This window comes from Macrobrachium rosenbergii, chromosome 10 (assembly GCF_040412425.1).
Source record: "Macrobrachium rosenbergii isolate ZJJX-2024 chromosome 10, ASM4041242v1, whole genome shotgun sequence".
NCBI classification, from domain to species: Eukaryota; Metazoa; Arthropoda; class Malacostraca; order Decapoda; family Palaemonidae; genus Macrobrachium; species Macrobrachium rosenbergii.
Window position 1 is genome coordinate 59,454,270 of NC_089750.1, and position 27,609 is coordinate 59,481,878.

Genomic DNA, 27,609 nt, shown 5'->3' on the forward strand with positions numbered 1-27,609 from the left:
TCTAGTTTTTTTTTTTTTTTATCTCTGTAACCTTCCTTTAAAGTTCCGATTTCTTCAGATTTTCAGACGAGAATAGAGCGATGGAAAAGAAACTCTTTTACTGTAAAAAAAAATTTTTATTTCGAAGAATACTTTTTTCAAAGAATGTTTCATTGCACCTTGAATATATAACGAAATCCTTCAAACAAGAGTGACAAAAATACACACAAGACAAAAAAAGATGAAATAAAATATTAATGAAAAAATTTCTAATAAATATAATCAATGATAAGTTAAATTACCAGGGTTTAACACTTGTGTTTAGGAGCTCTGGAAGTGCATACCAGGCATCGATGGTACCGAAACCTAGGAATTTATATCCCTTTTCCTGTAGGAATTTCGTCAGGAATTCCTTGCCCTCTGGGATGTGATTTACTTCGATACACATGAGCCTAAACTTTATCTTATCCCATGGAATTGTCTTCAGCACCTGGAAAGAAGACAGTAACGAAATTTTTCTTCTTTAAATAAACTGGTATGGGTGACATCGTTTTCTCTACAATTGAGATTTTTCAAGTTGATGTAACGTAAATCATAAAAGTAAAATTCTGGCCATTATTTAATTGCTACACTATCACAAAGTAATTCTGACTCACCCTGTATTTTCTCTTTTTAACTGAAATTACAATAAGTTTGAAAATAACTCAAGAAAACTAGACCAAAGAAACATCCAGTTTATGGCTGATTTGTATTCTCACAATAGCATCTGGTTTATTAAACTCACCCGGCAAAGATTACCTGAGAGAAAACTGAATTTTCGAAACAGTTGGTGGTTAAGATCTCATGGTTCCAAAATATGTGTGTCTGCTTTATCATTTACTTGTAAAAAGGCATAAAAAAATAAATAACCATCATCATGCTTTAACCCTTTTTAGGATCATTTTGGCAAATGCTTCTAGACTCATTACTGGTAACTAACAGCATAGGTTTGATGTAGATATTTTATTTCCGTGAATTATAGAAACCCACCTTGACTTCAAAAGACTCGATGTCCAAAGACAAGAAATCTACTATTTTGACGTCCAAGGCTCGAAGAATAGAGAAAAAGGGGAGTCCTTTCACCTTGATACCCTGGTTGGCCAACTTGCCGCCAAAGGCCCCACTAGCACTGAAAAATGGGCATTCGGTAATTTAGGAGACAGGATAACGAAGTGTGTATAAAATAGTGTTGTTCCTTTAAACTGAATGGAATGCTGTTGTTTATGATTATGGTAGATATTCATTTGATTTATTTTTCTTTTTACGTTCGGTAAGGCAACATTACGTTAAAAATACACAGACCGTAAGGTCAGCACTCTGAAATATATGTACAAATGAAATATTAAGTAAAATATATGTACTTAACATTTTAATTGTAGATGTGAATATGACTTATTTACCAAACTATAATTAAACGATGACTTTTTATCGTATTGATATACGCATAGTTTCAGGTGAGTACAATGCAAGAGTGTTTCAGAATGAACGGTGCAGGATGTTGTAACATTTCAATAGGCTACCATCACGACACAATGAAAAAAAAACAAAAGACTGGAAGTAAGACGTACGTAAAATTACCAGTAAAAAGCTGAATATAGTACAAATAAAAAAGGACAATGTGTGTGTGTGTGTGTGTGGGTGCGTGTGTGTCTGTGCGTATGTGTGTGTGTGTGTGAGAGAGAGAGAGAGAGAGAGAGAGAGACTGAAAATACTTTCAAGTATAAATAACAGTGGCACTGTACATTATTGTAAAATTATATTTCTTCTCTAGATTCATTAAGTGCTTACATGTATGCAGCATGTATACGCCATGGCAAAGTTAGTGAGAGAAAAAGACTTACAAATTCAGCATGTATAATGTATAATAACTTTGGAATGTCTTTAACAAGACAATAATGGCATTGCACACTACCGAAAGACAACATTTCCTAAGTCGCAATCACCCAGCATTCTTGCATGTACAAATAGATTGACAGCGTCCATTAATTCATAAAAGATAACAATACATACATACATAAATATATATATATATATATATATATATATATATATATATATATATATATATATATATATATATATATATATATATATGTATTGTTATATATATATATACATATATATATATATATGTATATATATATATATATATATATATATATATATATATATATATATATATATATATATATATATATACATGTATATATATATATATAATATATATATATATATATATACATACTAATATTTACATATATATAGAAAAAATCACGGGAAAGGAAACACTTTTCGACTCTGTAGTCCTTTACTTAAGTAAAGGACGACAGAGTCGAAAGGCCCGCAGCACACTCCAGTGTTTCCCTTTCCTTCGTGGATTTTATGTTTATTTATACACATTCATCACGTTCCATATTTTCGTGATTCAGTTATACATACATTTTATATATATATATATATATATATATATATATATATATATATATATATATATATATATATATATATATATATATATATATATATATACACACACACACAACACGTAAGCTGATGGACAATTAAGAATTGCTCTTCTTGTACATATTTATTTCCCGACGTTTCGTAATTCTCACAGTATTATTACATCTTCAAGGGCTCTAAAATGGATAAAAAAAACAACACATAGTTAACATAAAACTCAAACTGAAAATTTTTTTTTACACTTAAAATTAAAATCGTGTGGTATATAAATATACTTGGCCCAGGTGTAACTCGGGGATTTATGTGGGATCCACATGGAGGCTGCTGAAGGTGCGCATCGATTGTCATAGAAGGGTTAGTTTCCAGACAGGCAGCAGACTCACGAACCCGGAGCATTCCAATATAAGAACGCATACTAAAAGTTGCAAAACATACACTGAAAACAAAGATTTTAAAATCATCGGACAAACACCCAGCACTCAGGAATTACCCATTTTAGAGTCCTTATTGATCAAACAACTGGTTCCCCCATTAAACACGCAGTCAACAGCCACTCCCCTTTTCTTGTCTTAAGGTGTCTTTTCCTCTTTTTTTTTATTTGTTAGTTTCCTTCCATTTATGTTTCTTTTACTCTGGTGGAAGGTTCGTCCAATAGTTTGTGTATTTTAATATATCTTGTTTTAAATGTATAATTTTAAGTGTGAAAAAAATTTTCAGTTTGAGTTTTATGTTATGTGTTGTTTTTTTATCCATTTTAGAGCCCTTGAAGATGTAATTATAATGTTACGAAACGAAAATAAATATACAAGAAACAATTCTTAATTGTCCATCAGCATACGTGTTGCATACTATAAATTATATATTATACAAGAAGAGCAATTATTAATTGTTAACATCAGCATTGTTCTGTGCATTAGTGAATTACTAAAAGCATATAAACTGGATATGCCACTCAAACACACATTATCAAGTATCCGTAATTATAATTATATTATAAAACTCCATATATATATATATATATATATATATATATATATATATATATATATATATATATATATATATATATATATATATATATATATATATATATATATATATATATATATATATATATATATATATATATATATATATATATATATATATATATATATATATATATATATATATATATATATATATATATATATATATATATATACATAGGTACACATCAGTTAAATTTATTTATACCTTTAAATTCAAGAATTATTCGTAATTGAATGCCATTAATTCTTCGTACCTATTAAAATGGCGCGAACTGCTAAGTTTTTTTACTGAAGTAATTTAATAAATATTCGTGTACACTTCTGTTCCTTCAGATCTGAAAGTGGCAATTATAAAGTCGGAATGTTTCATATATAATGATGAGAACGTTTACAACGCTTCAACACTTAATATGATAAGAATAAAGAATAATTAGACAAAAGATATTCAATCATGAAGTGCATGAATAGGGATTTTTATTCTTGAGAATAGCTAAAAGGATATTGATACAAAAAATTTTAGTTACTTTGTATTTTGGGCAAACAATTTGTGAAAGGAAATCATTGCATGTAAGCAAATACTACTTTATATCTCGTCCCATAAGAAACAAAAGCAAGAAGTATTATTTTGAAGCCTCCCCAAGCAAATGTCGGCCAATGAATTGCTTGGAAACATCTGAGTTCTGAGGAAAGAGCTTCTCCATGGATTAAATATACTTACGCGAATGTCACTTCAGAAGCAAAAGTAGTCACAGCCAGAGCAGCATAGATGGAATAGGCCTTCCTATTTTTTGTCTGCAATGCCACGAAATTCGCAGGTGTTGCTTCGACCAGCAGTCCACTCCATCCCAGTTCCCTCTCGAAGAAGATGGAGTTGCTTAGGCTCTCTCCATCGGCTGCGCCAACTTCAACAAAGAACCCGTCTTTCTGAATCAAGAACATGAACCATTAAACCTTATCTATCTAATGGATCATATTTCATTGCAAGATATCTAATGCTAGCCATCCTACTATAACGCCCTAAGTGCCTCTTTTTAAACTTCCATGACTTGTAGAAAAACACAATTGCCATTTGTGGGGATTGATAAGTCATCTTAACTAGAGAAAAATACTTTCCTTGTAAATTCCATACATATATATATAATATATATATATATATATATATATATATATATATATATATATATATATATATATATATATATATATATATTATATATATATATGTATATACATTTTTATATATGTATGTATACATATATATATATATATATATATATATATATATATATATATATATATATATATATATATATATATATATATATATATATATATATATACTGGTATTTATTAGAATGTGGTGGTTATAAGAATGCATTTATAAGTCATCTGCAGAGGTAAGCATATCAGAAATAATGTAGATTAGACAAAAGAAAAATAATGTGTCTCTGTTAAAACTGGAAAATTAGACATCTGCCAAAGCAATATCCTAAGATCACTGTTGCTCATGTAGGCTACTGTTCATGGATATAGTGAGTATTTTATCTGAAAATAAAAGTTTTATTCTAGAATCAGTATATCACTTAAATCCAAAAACAAAAATGTTATACATGCATTAAGCTACCATGTCTGGCCATTCGGTGACATTTAAGACGATTAAACATTAAGCCTAATTAAAAGTCAGTAGACTCCAATATAGGTTTTTCAACATTATGTCATAATAATGTTGACTGGAAACATGTTCTTAAAATCATTGGACATTCCACTTTCTGCCCATTTCAAATATTTTCCTCCCCTTAATATAATAACACTTTTCCATTTTAACCATTGCACAATTGAAAAGGCAATACTGATATACAATATTTTCACTCTTTTGTCTTGACCTTGACTATAAAAGACCAAACTGAAATACACCAAGGTACTAGTAAACCAGTGTCCTTCAGAACCCTTACATTTTAACCCTCCTTCTTTGTACATCTTGAGACTACAGCAGTTCTACCAATTTGGTTGAATGTCAAATGCCCTGAAGTGCATTTAGACACTGGAAATGGGTATGAAAGCACGATGATAAAAGACTATATCCAAAAGGAAGAGGGATTAAACTACTTCCAAGCTCTCATAAGACGAAGGCAAACATCACATCACATTCATGGAGTAGTTCCCATAAAAAAAATCGAAATTGGGCAGCCAAAGAAAATTCATTTATAACTACCATTCCTTTGAGCATTTCGTTTGCGATCTTTGACTGGCTGAACTGAGAAAAGTGAACCCCTTTAGGGTTTGCCAGCTTGTAAGGATGAACAGATGGTGGGACCAACAACTGACGTCGGATGTATTCGATCAGCTTGGGGTCCTCCTGGTCTGCTCCCTGTAATAAGAATTTTAAAAAAAATCCATTGATGTAATGAAATGACAATATTCTTTCGTTCTGAAGAGGTTTTCATTTTCCGAAATTAAAAAAAAAAAAAATGGCAAAAATTATCATATTGTTTCAGTTCTGCCATATGCTATTTAGGATGTAAAAGTGGACTAGTAGTCTCTACATAGCTAGGGGTGCGTCAGCACTACTCGTAAGGGCTTCTTATTGCATGCTTATCACAAACAGGTTGACAAAAAGTGAACAGCCATATGTTGGAAAAGTCGTTAACTTGTATTCAACCTGCTTGTGTGTGTGCAATAAGTTACCGACGTGTGTTGACGACATGTCTTACTGTAGCATGGACGTACCCTAAGAGAGACGTGCACTTAATGACAGGAGCCATCATGGAACCGGTGTGTAGGAAATAAACATAACATCAGTGAATTTAGGAAACACGTATAAATAGTTACCTTGAAATCATATGGAGTGGGCGATCTCGGTGTTGCGTTGGCGGGCGCTAGATCTTTAACTTGACTATTCCAGTCTGTTATAGGAAGGACACGAAAACATTACTTAGAAGATGTAATAAAGATGGGCAACGGCGAATTAGAGAAAGTTAACATTCAATTTCAAAACTAACTTTTATCGGTTGTTGATCTGATTTATGAACACTTGGCTATTAAGCGGAGCGCTGGGGCACTTTGGCCATTCAGTGGATGCGACGTGAAATGAAGGAGTTGGAGTGGTTGGACAGCAAGATGGAAGAAAGGAAGTGGGAATGGAGGTAAAGTAAAAGGCTAAAAAGTGGGTACAGCCAGCGACCGAATGGAAGCTTCATACAACCTTTAGTAATGCCTACAGTGCACCACGGAACGTGCACTGACGGCACTATCCCCCTACCGGATGATTGGTTATTGACAAAAAATTATAAGAATTATAATTCTTATAAACATTCTGCAACCCTCCTGAAACTTCTGTGGCCTTACGATTAATGATGTATATCAGTATATCCGGAAAATGCTATCATTCAAAATAAATGAATTTTCACATATTATTTGTTATTACACTGACCTCAAACATTCCTGCCTTCCGGACTAAGCAACAAGACATTGTACACCTACAAGGAAAATCCAAACAAAATTGTGCAATTACCTCAATCTTCTGTTTTGTAGTTTTTAACAATTTTGGTTACTTATATTTGCAATAACGGAAAGGATAACTGTACACCTAAAAGTAAAATTTTAACAAAATTGTGTAAATTATCTTAATTTATTTCGTTTTGTAGTTTTTGACAGTTATAGTATTTGTAATTGCGATAACGCTAAAAAATAATGAAAGGAAGGAACTAAGCTTTCTAAATCCCATTTATGGTTATCACAATATAGTCCCTAGTTGAATGTCAAAGACTAAGCTTTCGATAATATAATTAAAGATTTTCACTTAATTTCTTTCACGGATCAGTCTTTAATCAATGATGTTCCTTAACCTTTTCTGAACACAAAACAGGAAATATTCAATTTTGTTTTGGTATAGATCTGAGATCTGAGTTATGCACAAATAATCCTTTTTGAACACAATACAAGGAAAATTCTATTTCATTTAAGCATAGATCTGAATTATAGGCAAATATTCTATTATAAATATAGCAAATGTTTGGTATAATTCTAATGAAAAACTCACCTCCCCTAAATGCGCCTTCTCCCGCCAGGTAAGAGAGAGCCGACGCCATAACCAATATCGCCACGAACATCATTTTGTCTCGAAATGTAATTGGCCACATTTTCACTTGGTTAGCCGCACTTTGCTGGTGTAGAGGAAAAATAAAGCGATGAGTAGTGATTGATACTGATGATTATTAATTGATGAAATGTAAAGGCTCACTACTCAAACTGTTGCAGCTATGCCCACAGAGCCTTCCTCATTGAGACACTTAATATGCCCCTAGTGTTTACTTCTACGTGTTTTCTCTTCACTAAGTAACAAACATTATAGTCTTTCTCTCTCTCTCTCTCTCTCTCTCTCTCTCTCTCTCTCTCTCTCTCTCTCTCTCTCTCTCTCTCTCTCTCCTCTGAATCGATAATCATGATTGTATCTTTTTGTTGCCAGACCTACATTCCACAACCTGTAAGGGCAATAATCTCGAGATTGCCCGTAATTTTCATAATTGATTCTTATCGTCAAAGCAATTGCGAAATATGATTTTGTCTGAGGTAATTTCCTTTGGGCTGGGTCTGGCTTCGGTCGGGGAAATTAAATATTCAATAATTTAATACCAGTGACCCTATTAGTGCATGAACATTAATAACACTACCCGTTTCTGCTAGCAAGGATTTTGTTGTTTCTTTATATATTTGAGAGGCTATTTACTACTTCGAACAGGTCACATATTCCCATTCGGATATCTCTCTATTTCACTTACTTATCCGATATACTATATGACGATAATAGTTAGAATTAATATGCAAATTATTTATATACTAGTTTTAGCCTTCCGCTTCCGATCCTGAAAAAAAAAAAAAATCATTCGTTCCAAAAATGGGTTTCGACCCAGCGCAGTCTTCTAACTACCAAGTATATAATTCATAATTCATAGCCTAACGTGTGGTGTCTTGCTCGTGAATCGACTCCGAGTCTTCACGGTGGCGAGGTAAGCAACCTAACCACAGGACGACGTCGTTACAATAGTATTTCTTTATATAAATTTTATATTTAATTTCTGGTCTTGCCATTCAGTCTGTCACGTTTTCAAATTTGATAGCTGTAAAGTGAAAGTGTTTACAAATTAATGGTACTTTAGCTTTTTTCAGGTGAAAATGTTTGGGTTTCAATATTGATAATAACAATAAACAAGTAAAAAAGGCGCCTAAGTTTCTTCGGCACAATGAGTTTTCTGTACAACCGATAACAAATCTATCTTTCGGTGGTCTCAGTATAATGATGTTTGAGCCGCGGTCCATGAAAATTCAAACACGTTCTGGTGGTGGCCTATCCAATAACGTTATCAGAAGCACGATTATGGATAGCTTTAACCTTAAATAAAATACAAACTGCTGAGGCGAGAGAGTTGCAATTTGGTATGTTTGGTGATTGGATGGTGAATGATCAACATATCAATTTGCAGCCCTCTAGCCTCAGTGGTTGTGGTAGAACTATATAGTAGCTCCGCGTCGACGACTGCCTTCTAATTTAACTTTTTCTAGAGTTTTTTGGTTGCTAATTATGAATTTATCTTTAATTTTTGGCGCTCAAGTGTAATTAACCTGTAATTAACCCCTGAAGTCCATCCAACAAGGGGTTTCCATACGAGATCTTCACAAGACAGAGCACGGGTACGTCTGTTTCGAACGGTTCATATCCCGTCCGGCAAGTGCAATAACTTGTTAACGTATGGGTACCCAGCACCCACACCCCGGGCCAGTACTAAACACGGCGAAGGGACATTCCATTTGGCCGACAACAAACAGAAGCACCACCAGTATCAGAATCCCTAAAAGTGTAGAAAAAACCAATTGAAAACGTAAAAACAGGCCCGGAGCTAACATATAGAATTACCGTAGTTTTTAAGACCTGAGGGCAGACAGAAAAATGCGGACACAATAAAGCGCGGACGGACAGACAAAGAGGGCACAATAGTTTTATTATACAGAAAACTAAAATTATAAGAGTTTGAACAACTAAACAAGACCCCCATAAAATTTTAGTCGTTTTCCTTAGGACGTTCAAAGAAAACTAAAATTTATAGGGTAACTTTGATACACTTACACGTGTCTGAGTAGGACGAATATTCGGTCTGTGACATTTATAAGTATAGGATGTATGCCTTTTGGTAATTCTACAGAAAAGCTCAGCCGGGTGCCGTGTTTAGTAGCAGCCATTCTTGGAATCAAGAACGTAAAAACATAAACAAAAGACGGAAAGTTTCTCAAATTACCTCGGCAAATTTCCAAAATTATCTCACTGCATTTACACTCCATTGTATACTCCCTTTTCCATATTGTTCAATCTAAATTTTTATTAATAAACGATAAATCAGTGCGGACCTCTTCTGTAGAATTACCTGCGTTTTAGCTGTATTGAAACCGGCAACGTAGAAACCTCGCTTTTTTCAGATTTGCTTAAGCTAATCATGGTTTCTGTAAACCCACCTGCTTTCTCTTGTATGCACTTAAGGAGCTGAAACATCCGTTTGGTATTCCTGTTTTCAGGAATTTATCATTATTATTACTATTATTATTATTATTATCATTATTATTATTATTATTATTATTATTATTATTATTATTATTATTATTATTATTATTATTATTATTATTATTATTATTATTATTATTATACACAACGGGCAATCATTAACAAGTAAGAAGGGTGAAAGGTCATCAATATCGACGAAAGACTCAGCATATAAGTCATCCTTACGTTAAACAGAGGAAGAAAAATAAAAAAAGTAAATGAAGAGTTTTATATAATAAGTAGATAAAGACCGATAAAGAAATACGAATAGGCCTATCCTTACAGACAGCCAGTGACTACGAGAAAAGGCTGAGGGATTCTTTGACGTAGTGTTGCAGCTGTCCTTATGTTTATCGATCTTCGACATTAATTTATGTTCGTAGACCAAACAATCAGTCTGACAAGTCTGCTGAACTGATTTTTGTTCATTCCCTGAGTGACGCGAGTGGCTGGCGTCGACACATTTCCTCTTTTTTTTTTCTTACCGTGGGTGACACTAATTTTGATGCAGTGTTCAATGGATTCCTCTTAGTAATAGTTTATAGACATTGTAAGTAAGCGTTTTGGAAGTTCCCATGTTACTTATTATCAACAGTAGTTACTCTTACGATCTTAATTTTTTCTAAACATTTTAAGTTGTTTACTAATCCAACAGAACATTTTCTTATAATTCCATATAGATTTCCTAAAAAGGGGTCATCGGCCTCTCCCTTTCCTGTATTCGTGCAATTGGTAAAAAGTTATCTTTTTGTTTTGTTTTTCTGTATATATTTTTCTTTTACTGTTAGTGTGGTTCTGTCGTTTGCATTGTAAGGTGAGCGTCTTCTGCTTTTCTTTTATAAGTATATTACTGTCTTTGTTTCTCCAATCTTTGAAAAAATGTTTTCTCTAATTATGCCCTGAAATATCACGCATGTGCACACACACACAAAAACACACACACACACACACACACACACACACACACACACATATATATATATATATATATATATAAATATATATATATATATATATATATATATATATATATATATATATATATATATATATATATATATATACATATATATACACACACACACACACACACACACACACACACACACACACACACACATATATATATATATATATATATATATATGTATATATACTTCAACTTCTTAGAATCAAATGAATTTCTAAATTAAAACTTACCTTCAACCTATGCCATCCTTTTCTATTTCACTAATATTTTTTTTTGCATATACAGTACTTTACCTAAGAAAATAAAAAACGAAGAATTTTTCAAGTTGTAATTGAAAATGTCTAATCGCAAAACAAAACAGGCAATTTTTGTGCTAGGTTAATCCTCCCAATGAAGCTTTGTTTTCAGCAGTGCCTGATCTTCCCATAAGAGTTTGTTGACTATATTTCCCTAACGTTCGCTGGATATGTCAATAGAAGCATTTGTTCTGTGCTTCCGAAATATAGTAACTTATCACATGGAAGATTATTTACTGTCCCAGGTGGAACTTATATATATATATATATATATATATATATATATATATATATATATATATATATATATATATATATATATATATATATATATATATATATATATATGTATATGTGTGTGTAACTGGTCACACGAAGGTGACCTTTGAAAAGAATGTATCAGCCTTTCAAGAAACCATATGACTGAACACAGCATGTAATAGAATGCTTGAGTGTTGTTCGCATACCACAAGAAGTCAATGTTCGCAGAAAACTCTTGCTAGCAAAACACGTGGATTGGAAATGCAATTTCAGCTTAGAACATTTTAGAAGGTGATCCGGTTATAGATCCGGATTTGAAGAGAATATCACTCCGTTTTGTTCCTCTGGTCGAGTGTGTAGGTATGTGTTTGACCAAGTACCTCATGACGCCTTATCGTACCTTGAATTCGAGCGATGTCACGAGAGTGTGTCCATATGTGCGTTGGAAAACCCATATAATGGGAGTGTTTCATAGAATGAGTGGGCAATATGATCCGTTCTGGGTATAATTAACATGTGAACTGTGCCACAGGGAAACACACAGACTCTGGAAGAAAGACTTTATCCCTGTTGCAGTGAAATCTTGTGTTTCTGCATTTTTTTTCTTTTTACATTTTCTGGTTTTTAATATAATGCTTATCTCTTACAGGTATTCCTTCTTTTTTCTCCACGTCCCTCTTCAAGGAAGGGAGTGGCGTGACATTGTATCATATATGAAATGACCTTTATAATGTATTGAGTGACTTTTATGATTTGGATGACAGATGGGATATTTCTGTATTTCCTTAAATAATTGGGTGTCTATGTTTTGGACCTTAATCAGAAGATTATCAAAGTTATGTTGAATCATTCGATTTCATTCTTTCGTAGCTTATTTGAAGTTATTTTCGTGATTTTTTTGCCAATAAAGTTTTTAGTTTTGTAACCTAGTATCTCATTCCAGTAGACCTTAGAATTTAGTTAGGGAAATGAATAACTTATGATGTGAAGATGAAAGATCAGCTGACACAGCAAGTCGGCTCTTGCTGCCATACATATCTCGGGAAAAGGAGATACCAACCTCTATTCTTAAAACAAAGACTTAAATAAAATATAGGCCTTGAAAATTGGGCCTATAACATATGTATATATATATATATATATATATATATATATATATATATATATATATATATATATATATATATATATATATATATGTATATATTATAATGTGTTATAATATATAAAACCATTCTACAAATATGATATGTGTCTTTGTGAAAATTTTTATGTTTTGCTTGCAGATTTGTCATTTGTTGTGTGATATGATAATATGATCTTAAAATATTTTTTTCTTACAGATAAATTGTGTATCATGTGATTCTGAAATATGTTTTGATATTTTTTTTCATTTGTTTAATATATTGTGCAGTATATTAAAATGAATACTGAGTGTTATGAAATCGAATTCGTAACATGCCAAGTAGAGAGAAAGGTTAGGATTCTTATCACTTAACCGTTTCCTGTGTTGACCCAACTGGGAAGGCGTATTGGAAGGGCCACTTTGCTTATCTTGATGAGTTGACAGGCCTCGGCCAGAATGCTTTATTATATGTTTATCATGGGTGTCTGTTCCATGGTTATCAACTTTGTCTATGCCTATTATGTTTCCATAATCTGAGTAGAAAAGAATGAGGAAGTGAGAGAGATGAAGTTGACAATCTGACAGCCGAGCCAGTTTGGTCACAAAATATTTTTTCCTGTTTACCCAGGTGTTTTGAGTGAGCGGATGATGTCCATCATACAGATAAGAGCCCTGGCCCATTGCGTGATAAGTGAAGTAGGGGAAATATCATTGTGCCCGAAGCTGACCAATTGGCTCAAGTAAATTCCCTCACTGTAACCATGCATTCTTTCTTTTGTTGGAACTAGGTGGGTAATAAACGGGTTTCATGTAATTCATTTGTTCCAGAAATAATCAGATTATTCAATACATAGTTCCGGCTGGCGACCTAATCTAATTAAGTAATTGTCTGTCTCTTGGGGTAACTTTTAGCTTTAATTGACAGGATTATGTGTGTCTTAGGTAGAGCAGGGCTGCATAAATTACAGTAAATAATAATTAACTATTCAGCTGAAGGAAGGAAGGAAGGAAAGGAGATATGAAAACAACAACTGATCACTACCTTCCAAGGATACCTGAATATGCCTTTGATATATATATATATATATATATATATATATATATATATATATATATATATATATATATATTATTATTAAGGTGATATAATATTTATAATCATTTTGTAATTGTTTGTAATGTCTTTGTGAAAATTTTTTATTTTTTGCTTGCAAGATTCGTCATTTGTTGTGAAGACGTGATTTTAAAATGTCTTTTCTTACAGATATGTTGTGTGTTAAGTAAACTTATGATTCTGAGGGATAATTTTTCCCCTTTGTTTAATCTTTTGAAATTGTATTATGAAAAGCTTATCTGGTCCCTACATCCTGTCTACCGAGAGAAAGAATGGAGGTTAACCTCCTTGTTTGTTCAGGTGGCGAGTTAATTTATCACTGTGTGCTTATTCCGTCTATATTAACTCTGCCTATGCCTATTCTATTCGTAATTTAAGAAAGAGAAATAGAGAAATAGCAAATAAGTGCTGTTATTTCGTATCTAATGTGTTTGCCCAGCTGCCCAGGCTGACAAAAGGTTTTGTGAACTCTGGCCAGGAAGTGTCAATCATAGCGATAACGTTTCGCTTCGAACCGATCGTGTGTACAAGTATACTTGTATATGTGTGTGTAGGTGTATTCATACATGTGTATTCTCTGTGAACACCCTATGTGTATTCTCAGCCTACGAAACTTAAAATCCAGTGTCTTCTTAGAGACAGATCAGTCTACTGGCAAGGGTCATTAGAGGCAGAACCAGACCTATCCCTCCCTCTCTCTCTCTCTCTCGATAGTCCCGATATATTATAATGGAAATAACAGACGTGTCTGTAAAAGCTCTGTTAAACTCACCCCAGGAGTGTGGTAATTGTGTAGCAGGGTTCAGGAATTAATATTTTGTACAAGTGTTGAAGAGGAGATATACAGTATATTGGTGTAATGTTTACTAAAGGATAATGTGGTGAATATTGAGTTTTGTTGATATTCTTGGTAAAAGAGAATTGTTGTGTTTGAATGGGTCTTAAAAAGAAGTGAGTCTGACTTTTCTTTTTATAAGAAAAGTTATATAAAAGATTGATGTAGTTTTTAAATACATTATTGGTGATTGTGGTGTTTTCATTTTTGTGTATCGCATTCTTATATGTCTGTGCTATCATATTATTGTGATTTTATTGTTGCCGTGTTTTGCTGGTAATTTCTTAGCATTTTGTTAGTGCCTACCTGTCATAGAGATTTTTGGAGAATGTTATGTGGATTTCAATCATTAATATTTTGGTGACTGTTTATAATTCTTGAATCAGGTAAATATTTGGCACTTAAGTGATAGTTAATAGTTTGATTCTTACATAATCAGATTGTTTTCTTGATAAAGCAAAGTTTTGTGAATTAAACTTGATTAAGAGATACTTAAGTCTTACACCGTTGTCCATTAATGGCAAATCTTTTGAGATTGTAAACTTTACATACAACTTTTGAACTTAGAAATAAACCTGTTTGTTTAAAGTTTTTAAAACATAGCGTTTCATTTTGATTACCAGTACTTACAGTCATTAATGAGTGTGTATAAGGTAAGTGACATTCCTGTTTGTTCACCTAAGACTTATCTATGTAAAATAGAACCAGAGTGACATCTACAGTGCTGGTTGAAGTGAAACTCATATTCAATTAATCTGGATATAACTTAGTAATTGTTACCTCATCCATAACTTGATAAAGTTACATTAATTTTTTCCAGTGATACGTAAGTTTATGGGATCATTATACCTTTAGAGATTCAGCCGAAGCTTTGTTATGAGGTTCCAAGTATCTGGTCGATGTGATGTAACTTTTGGTATTATCATTTGTACAACAGATTTGTTGACCTATTTGTGTAACAACCAGGTGCTTGATCACTCCGTAACCATGCATTCTTTCTTTTGTTGGGACTTGGTGGGTAATAAATGGGTTTCATGTAACTCATTTGTTCCAGAAATAATCAAATTATTTAATACATAGTTCCAAATGGTGACCTAATCTAATTAGGTAATTGCCTGTCTCTCGGGGTAACTTTTAGCTTTAACTGACAGGATTACGTGGGTCTTAGGTAGATCAGGGCTACATAAATTACAGTAAATAATAATTAACTCATCAGCTGTAGGACCCACATAAGAAAATATATATATATATATATATATATATATATATATATATATATATATATATATATATATATATATATATATATATATATATATATATATATATATATATATATATATATATATATATATATATATATATATATATATATATATATATAAAGGCAATTACTATGAAGGGAAATTGCCTTTATTTATACATTCATCAAGGTCCATATCTTCGTGATTCAGTTATACACACACACACACACACACACACACACACACACACACACACACACATATATATATATATATATATATATATATATATATATATATATATATATATATATATATATATATATATATGTATATGTATATATATAAGGAAGGGATATTGCCTTTATTTATACATTCATCAAGTTCCATATCTTCGTGATTCAGTTATACACACACACACACACATATATATGTGTCTATATATATATATATATATATATATATATATATATATATATATATATATATATATATATATATATATATATATATATATATATATATATATATATATATATATATATATATATATATATATATATATATATATATATATATATATATATATATATATATATATACATGAAGCGTACATAATATATGACTGCAAGGACTGAAATCCATTATCAAACCATCATCTTCAGAGCAGTCCTTCGCCAGATACTCCAATCGGATTATCCAAGCACTCACTGAGAGGAAACATTCTTGGCAGTGGAGGAAAATCGCAGCACAGGCAAAGCCGTATCAACATTCTCATCACAGCTGCACAGATGTTGCAATCTTCTCTGCAATTACAGCCGACAGTGGCGGAAAGTATGCCAAATGGAATGAACGTTATGGCTTGGAGGTCTTCCTACGTGAGTTGTTCTGACTGAAGTCAGTTTCGCCTCTTCTGGAAAGCGCTCCTGCTTTTCCAGGAGGATGGGTCCTCCACCTCCTCCTCCTACTCCTCCGGGAGGATTGAAGATCATGGGAAATGGCTTTGGCTGTCCGAGTTCAGGAGTGTTTTCTGAAGTTGTTTTTATATCTGGTGTATTTCCACTTATCTACAACAGGTTTACGGTGTATTAATGCTCTTCTGTGCTGCTCGTATTTACATGTTAGGTTCACTTTTCTCATACAAAAGAATTATGTATTTTGATATTCATATATATATATATATATATATATATATATATATATATGTGTGTGTGTGTGTGTGTGTGTGTGTGTGTATGTATGTGTGTATTTACATTAGAATTTTTTTATATCCTGATATGTTTGGACGCTCTTTTCAGCTTCGTGTTAAAAATAATTTGGAAAAAAGTAAAACTGACTTTCATTAGTTCATACTTCTTTCCGTCGGTTAGCAAAAAGCGTTCAAAGGTCATAAAAATACAGAAGGCAAAAAAAAAAAGGATCAGATCACATAAAACCAAATGTCATAAAATATAAGATAGCATAAAATAATGTAATTTATAGTATAAAATCCTTTGAAAGCTTTAATGATTTTACACTGTATATATACGTAGATCCAATGATCAGCCTTAAAAATACAAAAATCAACAGGAAAGTGCCAAATTACTTCAGAACAAATATTAAAAAGCTGAAAAATATAGAGAATATTTTCGTTGTATTGTACACGACATTTGGCGGAGTGACAGCACTAGTTCTTGGTAGCGAATTCGAACGTGTGCTTGCGTACACGTTATTTGCAGGGTCCGAGGAAAGTCCCTAGTGCAATGCTATTAAGTGCAATGCTATAAGTACAACTGGAAAATGAGGTGGCTTTGATGAAACGCCACGAAATTGGTAAGAAGATCTGCAATAGCTCGTTCTCTTGGCTTGAGAAGGGAGAAGGTATCATCAGTTCTTGACGATGACGCATCCGTCAGGAAGGTGCATACAGCACACATACACAATTTCCTTGTTTTTGTTTTGTTTTCCTTTACATTCTTTATAAACCATATATGCCTATTATTATAATTTACAAGAAGTCGATGCACAGTGCTCCTCGCCCCCACCTAATTTCCCCTCTGTTTATTGAGAGTAGAACGCTGCATGGCTGGTCCTAGTTGACCTAAATATCAGAACCAAGTTATCAACACATTTCGATCTGTCCCTTTCTTTACCTGGAACAGACATTGAGAGGGCACGGGTTAAAAAGGCAAAGATACGAGGCTGGGTGCCGCTCCCTTAAGCAGCTTAACCCAATTAAGCTGCTTGAAACAACCTTCTAATGGAAGATTAAGCTGCTGAATTGTCTTTCCGTTCACACGATACCTGGGAAGAGGCAATCTGATGGTTGAACACCTGGCAAATGACACATCGTTTGCACACGGCCCCAGTTATCGGCAGAAGTTTGCACGCGGCCACGACACACAGTCAAGGCCTTAAAAGGGAAGAACAGGAGATCACGGTAGCAGTAGAAGTACGGTAGCAATCGTAGTCATAGGGGAGTATAAGGCCATTGGCCATACACGCGGGCGAGTGATACATTTGCTGAGAGACCGTCATTCCCCCCGTCCGACTCCAGACCACAGTCATCCTCGAGCGTGCATCGCCATACATGTGATCGTCCCTCGTCATCCTTCGCCAGAGACCCGCTTCCCCTAAGGTAAAGTGCAAGTAAAGACTTTTCAGTCATGACAGTTTGCCCTTTAGAAGGTTATTGGGGTGCCAGTGTTTCACCTCTGTCCTTGTGCCAGTTTATCCAGTGCCATTTCCAGTATCCTGTGTTTAAGTGTAAAGTGGTCATTCATTCCTCGAGTCCTTGGCACCCTCAGTGCAGACTCGAGTCATATTCTGTGTTATATTGTTCCTTTACAGGCGTGTAATGTGTAAATCTCTCTTGCAGAGGGACCTATCCATAGTGGACTCATCTTGGACTGTGCCTTGCCCATAGTCAAGACTCCAATAGAAGGATCTTCAGGCGCTGCAAGCCCTTTAACAATTTACTTACCCATTTTCCCTTCTAATGCTTTCTTTTGTAAATATAGTTTCTTAATTTATCCTAAGCATTTACGTAACATTTCCTTAAGAAGTAGAGCCTTCAGCTCCTAAAATCATCCCTTGTTCTTTTTATTTATGATTTCCCTTTACGCAAGTCAGAACCCCAAGGCCAGTTAAATAAAGTTTCCGTTGCCAGCCCGTGAAGATACCATAAACTCAGGGAAATTCATAAAAATGGCGAACTTCCCATAGATCTTGCATTTTTCCCGCTATTGTTGATTCATTGCATTTGCAACTCGCCAGATCAGCTATTAGCAAAGCTAAGCTGGATGCGAGACAAATTCCAGACCTGTTACCAAGAGCACAGACCAAGAGAGTTCCACGTAAGTAATGTGTTTATCTTAGCAAGATTTTTTTCAATCGTGACTGTTCCTAGGAATTAGGCATAGGGACGCATGTATTCACTGAGAGAAGAGAACCGCCGTATTAGATTGGTTAATGCATGCCTTTCAGGATAGGTAATGAGGAAATATCCAGTGCTAACCATTCTTTGCTTTGAGGAATAGTGCAAAATTCCTCTTTGTTAAAATCTTTGCCTTAATTTTTGCTTCGAGGAATAGTGCGAAAGAAATTCCTCTGTGTCAAATTTTACTTCTCATTTCGGAATAGCGAGATTATTTAGGCGCGGACGAACTCCCCCGTGGGATAAGATCAGCTTGCATTGCTGGAATACTCTCTCTCAGTTTAGCTAAAACTCGAATTAAGTGTTAGGAAAGCGAAATCTGAACTCCGCTTCTAGGGAAATTACGAGGTCATTTTTACTGTTATCCTCTCATCCCGGGAAATTCCCTGGAGTCCCAGATGGTCTATAAATAGATGGGTCCATTCACACAGAATCTAAAAATAACTCCGGTGAGCGTCAGACGACCTTCACCCCCGCTCCCTGCCTGCGCTTGTACCCTCTTTTTCATTCATTCCCAATTAGTTTGTTGTTTTAGAACTGTCCCTACTCGAGCCGCTCTCAACAAAATTTTTTGGGGGGATTTTATCCCATTAGTAATTTCCAAGTCCTACAGGCAAACCAAATTCCAAGTCTTAAGAGACTCCACTAAAAATTCTACATCGCACAAGGTGAGAATTTCTAATTCCTATGGGAAAACCAAATTCCAAGTCTTAAGAGACTCCACTAAAAATTCTATGTCGCACGAGGCGAGAATCTCTAATTCCTACAGGAAAACCAAAATCAAGTCCTTTTGAGACCTTATATTAGTGTATTTCACAGACATCTAATCCCTTGCGGGACTGATCATTCCAGTTCGTTAGAACAATACCTTAATTTCACGCTACAGCCAGCCAAGTCCGAGCGTGACATAAAATCCAGTTACATCTTCCGAGATGCATGTTACAATTCGTTTGCTACGAACAACCACGTCTTACTCAGACATATTAAATTTTAACAAAGTCTCCTCAGACTTACTGATCAATTGTCTTATGCAGACAGATCCATTCTCCTTCAGTCTGAACAATTGGGTGTTTCAGAATCCTGCAACTGAGTCTTTTCAGACAACCTGAGTCTTCTCAGACATATTTGATTTGCTAGAGAGTCCAGTCCATATAACCATTATTTCAAGATGGCTACTGCCAGAGCCCAACAAAATGAGGACTTCAAATTCTATATATCCACTGGAAAGGACATGGGACTATCAGGGCAAGCTCTGAGAGACTAGGTTCAAGAGAGAGTGGATGATGCCAAGGCGAAAGGGAGCAAGAACAGCATGAGAGAGAGAAAGAAAGAATCGCCCAAGAAAAAAGAGAGGAGCTAGAACAGCAAGAGCGAGAGAAAGAAAGAATCGGCCAAGATAAAAGAGGGGAGAAAGAACGGCAGGAGAGATGATAGAGAAAGAACGTGAAGAGAGGGAGAAAGAACGGAGGAGCGAGAGCGGCAGCCTGCCCATGACCTCCAGATGTTAGAACGACAGAACGCCAACCCCCTCTCCTGCAGCGGGAATGAGTGCCCTCAGCCAAGCTCACTCGTTCATGCCAAAATGGACTGAAGCCGAACCTGAAGTATGGGTTGAGAGGGCCGAAAGAGTCCTGGAGTGCTGCACCCTCTCCCCCATGGAACTCTCCCTTGTTCTCACTAAATTCCTGGGAGGGGTGGCACTCGTTACCTACCACGCCCTTTCGGCAGAGGATAGGGGAAACTGGGAAGCCGTATGCCAAGCAGTTACTAGGGCATACGAGATTACCCTCAAGCTCTCTCCAACGCCTCGTTGGAGAGCGCAGCCAAGAGAAGCAGGCCAGACTTGCTCCGATTGGGTGTACCATTCTGAGCGGGCGTTAGCAAAGTGGCTCGAGTCCAAAGGAGCCACCAGCGCCGCTGAGGTACTCAAGAAATTTAAAGTTGAGCATTTCCTGCGCTATGTCCCTCCTGCCCCGGCCACTCATGCAGTAGAAAAAGCCCCTGCAACGCTCACCGAGTGTTGCCAGATAGCAGACATGTGGGAGACTCACCACCCTCAGAAAGGATCGATGGGGTGGAATATAAATCCCCTGACCCTCCTCGGAGGATCAAATTCCCAAAAGAATGGGAACTCATGCAAGCCCTTAACTTGCCATTATTGCAAGAAGACGGGGCATTTCTCTGATCAGTGCAGAAACAAGAAAACAGTGCCTCTTTCTCCCAGAAAACCACCCAATAACTCGTCTGCACCCTCCACAGGGGCAGCGCAGAAAGATTTTAGCCAAACCTTTTGTACAGCATGCAAGGTTTAATGGCCACTCTTCCTCATGGGCGAAATGCCCTAACAATAATAAATCAAATACCCCCGCCATCACCTTGGCCGTCACGAATTCCAAGTCATTGGGCCCTCCCGCCGAAGGTCCCATATATGTGGCCCCTCCCCGAGGCAGCTACCGCGCGCGCTGAGTCAAGGCATTCGACGACTCTGATGCGTAGATCTCCCTCATACGAAGGGACAGAATTCCCTATGGAGCTATCGTCAATAGACGAAAACTCGTCAAGATCGAGGGAGTAAATCAATTTAAAATGATACTCCCTACGGTCCGATTGAGAGTCACGAGACCTCATCACTCAAAAATTTGTAATCTTGCAGTAGCAAGCTATCTTCCCGGAGGCTATGACGTCAACCTAGGACAGGACTTTCAATCCCCACAGAAATCACGACAATCCAGGGGTACACATTCCCCAACTCATTCCTCAGGCGCGGGTAATCCTCCACCACCTGTCTCCCAGTCAAGACTGGCGCCCCCTGGCTACCATAAGGACGTGCAGTTCCTACCAGTGTCACCTGAGTACAATGTACAGTGGCCTCTTCAATCGATTCCTGATCCAATTCCAGTGCCCGGCCCTGCCTTAGTGCCAGTGCCAGGGCCCCAATCAGATCTCTCTCCAGGAGATGCCAATTTCCTGCCAGTGCCACTTGCATGCACCAAGCTGTGCCAAGCTCCATCCGCCCTGACCGACAAGCACAAGAAACCACTGACAGTGCCTGACCCTGCCTTAGTGCCAGCGCCAGAGCACGCCCCCAATCTCCATTCAAGGGATCAAACTCAGGGGCCCCTCTCTTCTCCCGGCCTGGCACCACTACCAGCGTCGGTAAGAGAGACGGTTCCTCTCGACCACAGTGGAAGTTCACCTAAAGGTGTGGCCTTGCAACCAGTGCCTGAGCTGGTCATTGATATCTGCGAGTCGTCCACGCCCCCACCGACCGTTACCGCTCTCTCGCCGCCCTCTGCAGATACCCTCGCGAGTCAGGATTCTGCCATATCTCACTTGGCCGATGAACTCCAAGAACTACAACAGATCATGGTAGAACTAGCGAAGGAAACTCCTGCGTCAGCTGTCGCAGCAGCTGGCCCAGGTGGTACTCCATGCTGCCTCTGGTCTCAGGCCCTCCGATATCTTGGCCAAGGACGGCTGTCCAAGTAGGAGAGGTTCGTGGCAGAATTACCACGGACGTGGGAATTTCCAGGTAGTCTACAAAGAGCTCTAGAGCTCTCCTGGCACCTGTGCAACCATTTCATCTTTCGAAGGTCTTGGCACCTCTAATCCAGAAGAGGATGTCAAGGGCCTCCACTATCTTCTTCCGTTCCTCTGGAACTTCTATCCCTTATCATTCTCTATTAATCTTTTCTTAAACTATCACCACAAGAGGCAATTAAATACGGGATACAATTCCCCTCAAAATGCATAAACCATTGAGAATAACAGAGTGGGAAGTGGCATACCCTTGCGCCCCTACCTTGGCACAGGGCATGCATGTCAGCTCTTCCTGAAGGAGTCGCGCCCTTTGGGTTCCCTTTTCCAGCCCAGGGGCTGAGAGACAGTCCGGGCCGTAATTTATAGACGAAGTACAATAAATTCCCACATAACACAATAAATACCTCACTCTATTACCCTTGGCTCTTCTGCCAACATCATTTACTCTTTTATTTATTTATTTATTTTTCTATTTTTAATGAATCGCGAGTCATAAACTCCTGCCCTTGTGATTTTAAATGCCACCTTCGTAAAATCCGAGAGACGTGTCCCTTCTTTTAGTAGGCGGTCACGCTTTAATTTGTATCATCCTGTTCATTTTTCCTTTTGTTATTTTTTTTCTTCTTCTGCTTATTCCATCATAACATTGAGAGAGTATCTATTTATAGCCTGTGCCCGAGCTATGGGTAGTGGACATATAAAATCAGCATGGTTTAAAGTTAGCGAATTAAAACTTGCGAATACTCTCGTTCGTCCACAGCTGTCAAAATCACCAGTGTAAGTTGTCAGCTGTCTACTGTCGAGTTGGCGATGCTCAGAACTATTAGCCAAGCAATTACCAATGCGAATTATGTATCGTCATTACAATATCTCGTAAAGGGGATGTCATTTATAAAATAAATGCTGTTATCATTTACACCGCCTCTTCAAGGCATACTAACTAACTGCATGCCTTGTCTATTTAGAATTAAGGGACATATATGTAAATTAATGCTTAAATTTTGTCACCTGCCTCAAAATTATCTTGTCCTCATAAGCTTAAAGTAACGTATACCATAGATTTGAAGAAATTAATGTGCCATATTAAAGTAGTTCAATATTAATGTGTCGGAAGTATATAAACTGAAGCTTTTTTCCATTTTGGTGTGAGGATAAAGTAAAGTAAAGCTTTTCCATTTCTTATTGGGAGAAGAGTAGAGTAAAGCAGTTGTGCCGACTTCTTGAATATCAACATACAAGCCCGAATAAAGGCTTGTATGTTATCTTCCATGGGGAGCTATTATAATTTACAAGAAGTCGCTGTGCAGCGCGACTCCCCCTACCTAATTTGCCCTCTGTTTATTGAGAGTAGAACGCTGCATGGCCGGTCCTAGTTGACCTAGATATCAGAACAAAGTTATCAACACATTTCGATCTGTCCTTTTCTTTACCTGGAACAGACATTGAGAGGGCACAGGTTAAAAAGGCAAAGATACGAGGCTGGGTGCCGCTCCCTTAAGCAGCTTAGCCCAGCTAAGCTGCTTAAAACAACCTTCTAAAGGCAGATTAAGCTGCCGAATTGTCTTTCCATTTGCACGATACCTGGGAAGAAGTAACCCGATGGTTGAACACCTGGCAAATGACACATCGTTTGCACATGGCCCCAGTTATCGGCAGAAGTTTGCACGCGGCCACAACACACAGTCAAGGCCTTAAAAGGGAAGAACAGGAGATCACGGTAGCAGTAGGAGTACAGTAGCAGTTGTAGTCGTAGGGGAGTAGAAGGCCATTGGCCATACACGCGGGCGAGTGATACATTTGCTGAGAGACCGTCATTCCCCCTTGTCCGACTCCAGACCACAGTCATCCTCGAGCGTGCATCGCCATACGTGTGATCGTCCCTCGTCATCCTTCGCCAGAGAACTGCTTCCCCTAAGGTAAAGTGCAAGTAAAGACTTTTCAGTCATGACAGTATGCCCTTTAGAAGGTTATTGGGGGTACCAGTATTTCACCTCTGTCCTTGTGCCAGTTTATCCAGTGCCATTTCCAGTGTCCTGTGTTCAAGTGTAAAGTGGTCATTCATTCTTCGAGTCCTTGACACCCTCAGTGCAGACTCGAGTCATATTCTGTGTTATATTGTTCCTTTACAGGCGTGTAATGTGCAAATCTCTCTTGCAGAGGAACCTATCCGCAATGGACTCATCTTGGACTGTGCCTTGCCCTTAGTCAAGACTCCAGTAGAAGGATCTTCAGGCGTTGCAAGACCTTTAACAATTTACTTACCCATTTTCCCTTCTAATGCTTTCTTTTGTAAATATAATTTCTTAATTTATCCCAAGTGCTTACATAACATTTCCTTACAAAGTAGAGCCTTCAGCTCCTAAAATCATCCCTTGTTCTTTTTTTTTACGATTTCCCTTTACGCAAGTCAGAACTCCAAGGCCAATTAAATAAAGTTTCCGTTGCTGGCCTGTAAAAATACCATATACCCAGGAAATTGTAAATATATATATATATATATATATATATATATATATATATATATATATATATATATATATATATATATATATATATATATATATATATGTGTGTGTGTGTATGTGTGTATATATATATATATATATATATATATATATATATATATATATATATATATATATATACATTGATATAAACTCGTAATCGCATATAAGTTATTCACTCACAAAACAGACTGAATGTCTATTACCCTACAGTAATGGGTAAAGCTAAAGTTCAAATTACATTAAGGTAAAATATAAAAGTGGATATGATCCTGACCAATTTCTTCTATTAAACCCTTTTCCAAAGGACTGGTTTATAGATGTTTATATTATATATTATATTTACACTCCCAATCAGATATTTATATGCTTAAGAAAAATTTCTATTTTAAAATAGAAATTTTTCTTAAGCACAGCGTGTGGAAAAATATCTATTTTAAAATAGATATTTTTCCACACGCTGTTAGAAGAGATCAGTTTTCTTTATTGTCCACGCTTATGTCAAGCATCCTTAAAGAATCGTCACACCCGACTACAAATCACTTTATTTCATACAATAAAACTAAGTAAATTTATTATCGGCCATTCGAATTCACATGGAACAGGCCATAGCGAAAAACTGTTGGACATTTATTGAGTATTCGCCAATAGACTTCCCTGCAGGGTTTCGAAGCATGAGTGCAGGAGAAATGGCCCGTGTGCTCCTCATAAACATAGCAAGGATCCGCATAAACATGGCAAAATGTCCCTCGTAAAGAAGCTTAACGACGCGCGCACTGCTTTCAAGTTTCTCGAGTGCTGTCCTTCTTAGCAAACCTCTTCTGGCCGTGGGGAGAATTATGGCTCGCCTCTGACGTCATAAACATCGGAGGCCTCAATTAGCAGGTATTTTTACGGCTTATGCAAATGCTTTCGGTGACATCGACTTATTTTTATACGTGGTGCAATTTGGATGTATATTTCAAATGTGAATTTGCGGCTTATCTTCTATATTTGGTCTGTCTGTCTCTTTCTCAAGCGCTCCCCTCCATGAGCAAATGTGTGTAGTGTATATGCAAATGGAGGCGGGTGCGTGAGAAAGAGACAGACAGACCAAATATAGAAGATAAGCCGCAAATTCACTTTTGAAATACAAATCCAGGTTGCACCAATATACAGTATGTATATATATATATATATATATATATATATATATATATATATATATATATATATATATATATATATATAATTATATATATGTATATATATAATATATAAATAATAAGCGACGAATACTGTTTAACAAGAACAATTCAATATGCTCTGGGAATAAATATTAAATATACATTCATACTATGCATACAATAAATATTTATATATATATATATATATATATATATATATATATATATATATATATATATATATATATATATATATATATATCAATACAGCACGAAGGAACGCGTGCTTGAGAATATCACTAAGTCGACGTCGGAACGTGAGTGAAAACCGGGACTTTGAATAATTACTTTCGTAGTTTATTCTATATTTTAATATTATATATATATATATATATATATATATATATATATATATATATATATATATATGTATATTAACATGTGTGTGTGTGTGTGTGTGTGTATGTATGTATGTATGTATATAGATAGATAGATATACGTTGATCAGTTACCTAGGATGAAGATATCCTACGCAGATTCGATACCCTTGGTAAGTTGTACATTAAAATATTCCACGAATTTTCTGTTTTACTCATTACCATTTACTTATCAAGAATGGTAGAGTAGGCGATTTTGACAGGTTTTAAGAAAAGAAACTCTTACGAAATAAAAAATGAACAGGGTTCTCCATAATCTTACAACGGCATTTTTTTTCAATTCTTGAACGACTTACAGAAAATCAGCAATCTTATTTACTCAACACATCTTTGTTTCAGACAAGTATTCTAACAATCCTAAATGTAGAAGGATATTTGCATCCTTCTTCCCAAGGAATAAAGTTGTTATTGTCATTGACTTATAGTCCCGTAACTCAAGAAGTTCGTGATCCTACCTCAAACTTCTGCAGCGAAGAGCGGAATTGTCTGCTGTGTGAACCTGGCCGAGCCTCTCTTCAAAGTGACTGCGTTGTCAACTTTTTTTGTATAGGTTTCACCCAGTACCTCGCACCTGTTCTCGATTTTTGTGGCGGAGTTGCC

The 27,609-nt window shown here is 35.9% G+C and overlaps 1 protein-coding gene across 1 annotated transcript; it reads right to left on the reverse strand.

Annotated features, from left to right (window-relative positions):
- Positions 1–271: 271 nt before the first annotated feature.
- LOC136843013 (protein Star-like) lies at positions 272–27,609 on the reverse strand. Its single transcript, XM_067111001.1, has 7 exons — positions 27,465–27,609; positions 7,552–7,675; positions 6,342–6,415; positions 5,725–5,880; positions 4,231–4,436; positions 1,009–1,147; positions 272–469 (listed from the first exon to the last, which is right to left on the reverse strand). Exons 2-7 carry the CDS (start codon positions 7,649–7,651, stop codon positions 278–280), a joined length of 867 nt encoding a protein of 288 aa, XP_066967102.1. The 5' UTR covers positions 7,652–7,675; positions 27,465–27,609; the 3' UTR covers positions 272–277.

Excerpts from the sequence above, each read along its gene's own strand:
- LOC136843013 (XM_067111001.1), bottom strand. The coding sequence starts at position 7,651 with ATGTGGCCAATTACATTTCGAGACAAAATGATGTTCGTGGCGATATTG. Across the intron at positions 6,416-7,551 it reads AGAAGGCGCATTTAGGGGAG|ACTGGAATAGTCAAGTTAAA; the intron begins GTGAGTTTTTCA and ends TTCCTATAACAG. Across the intron at positions 470-1,008 it reads TCGAGTCTTTTGAAGTCAAG|GTGCTGAAGACAATTCCATG; the intron begins GTGGGTTTCTAT and ends TCTTCTTTCCAG.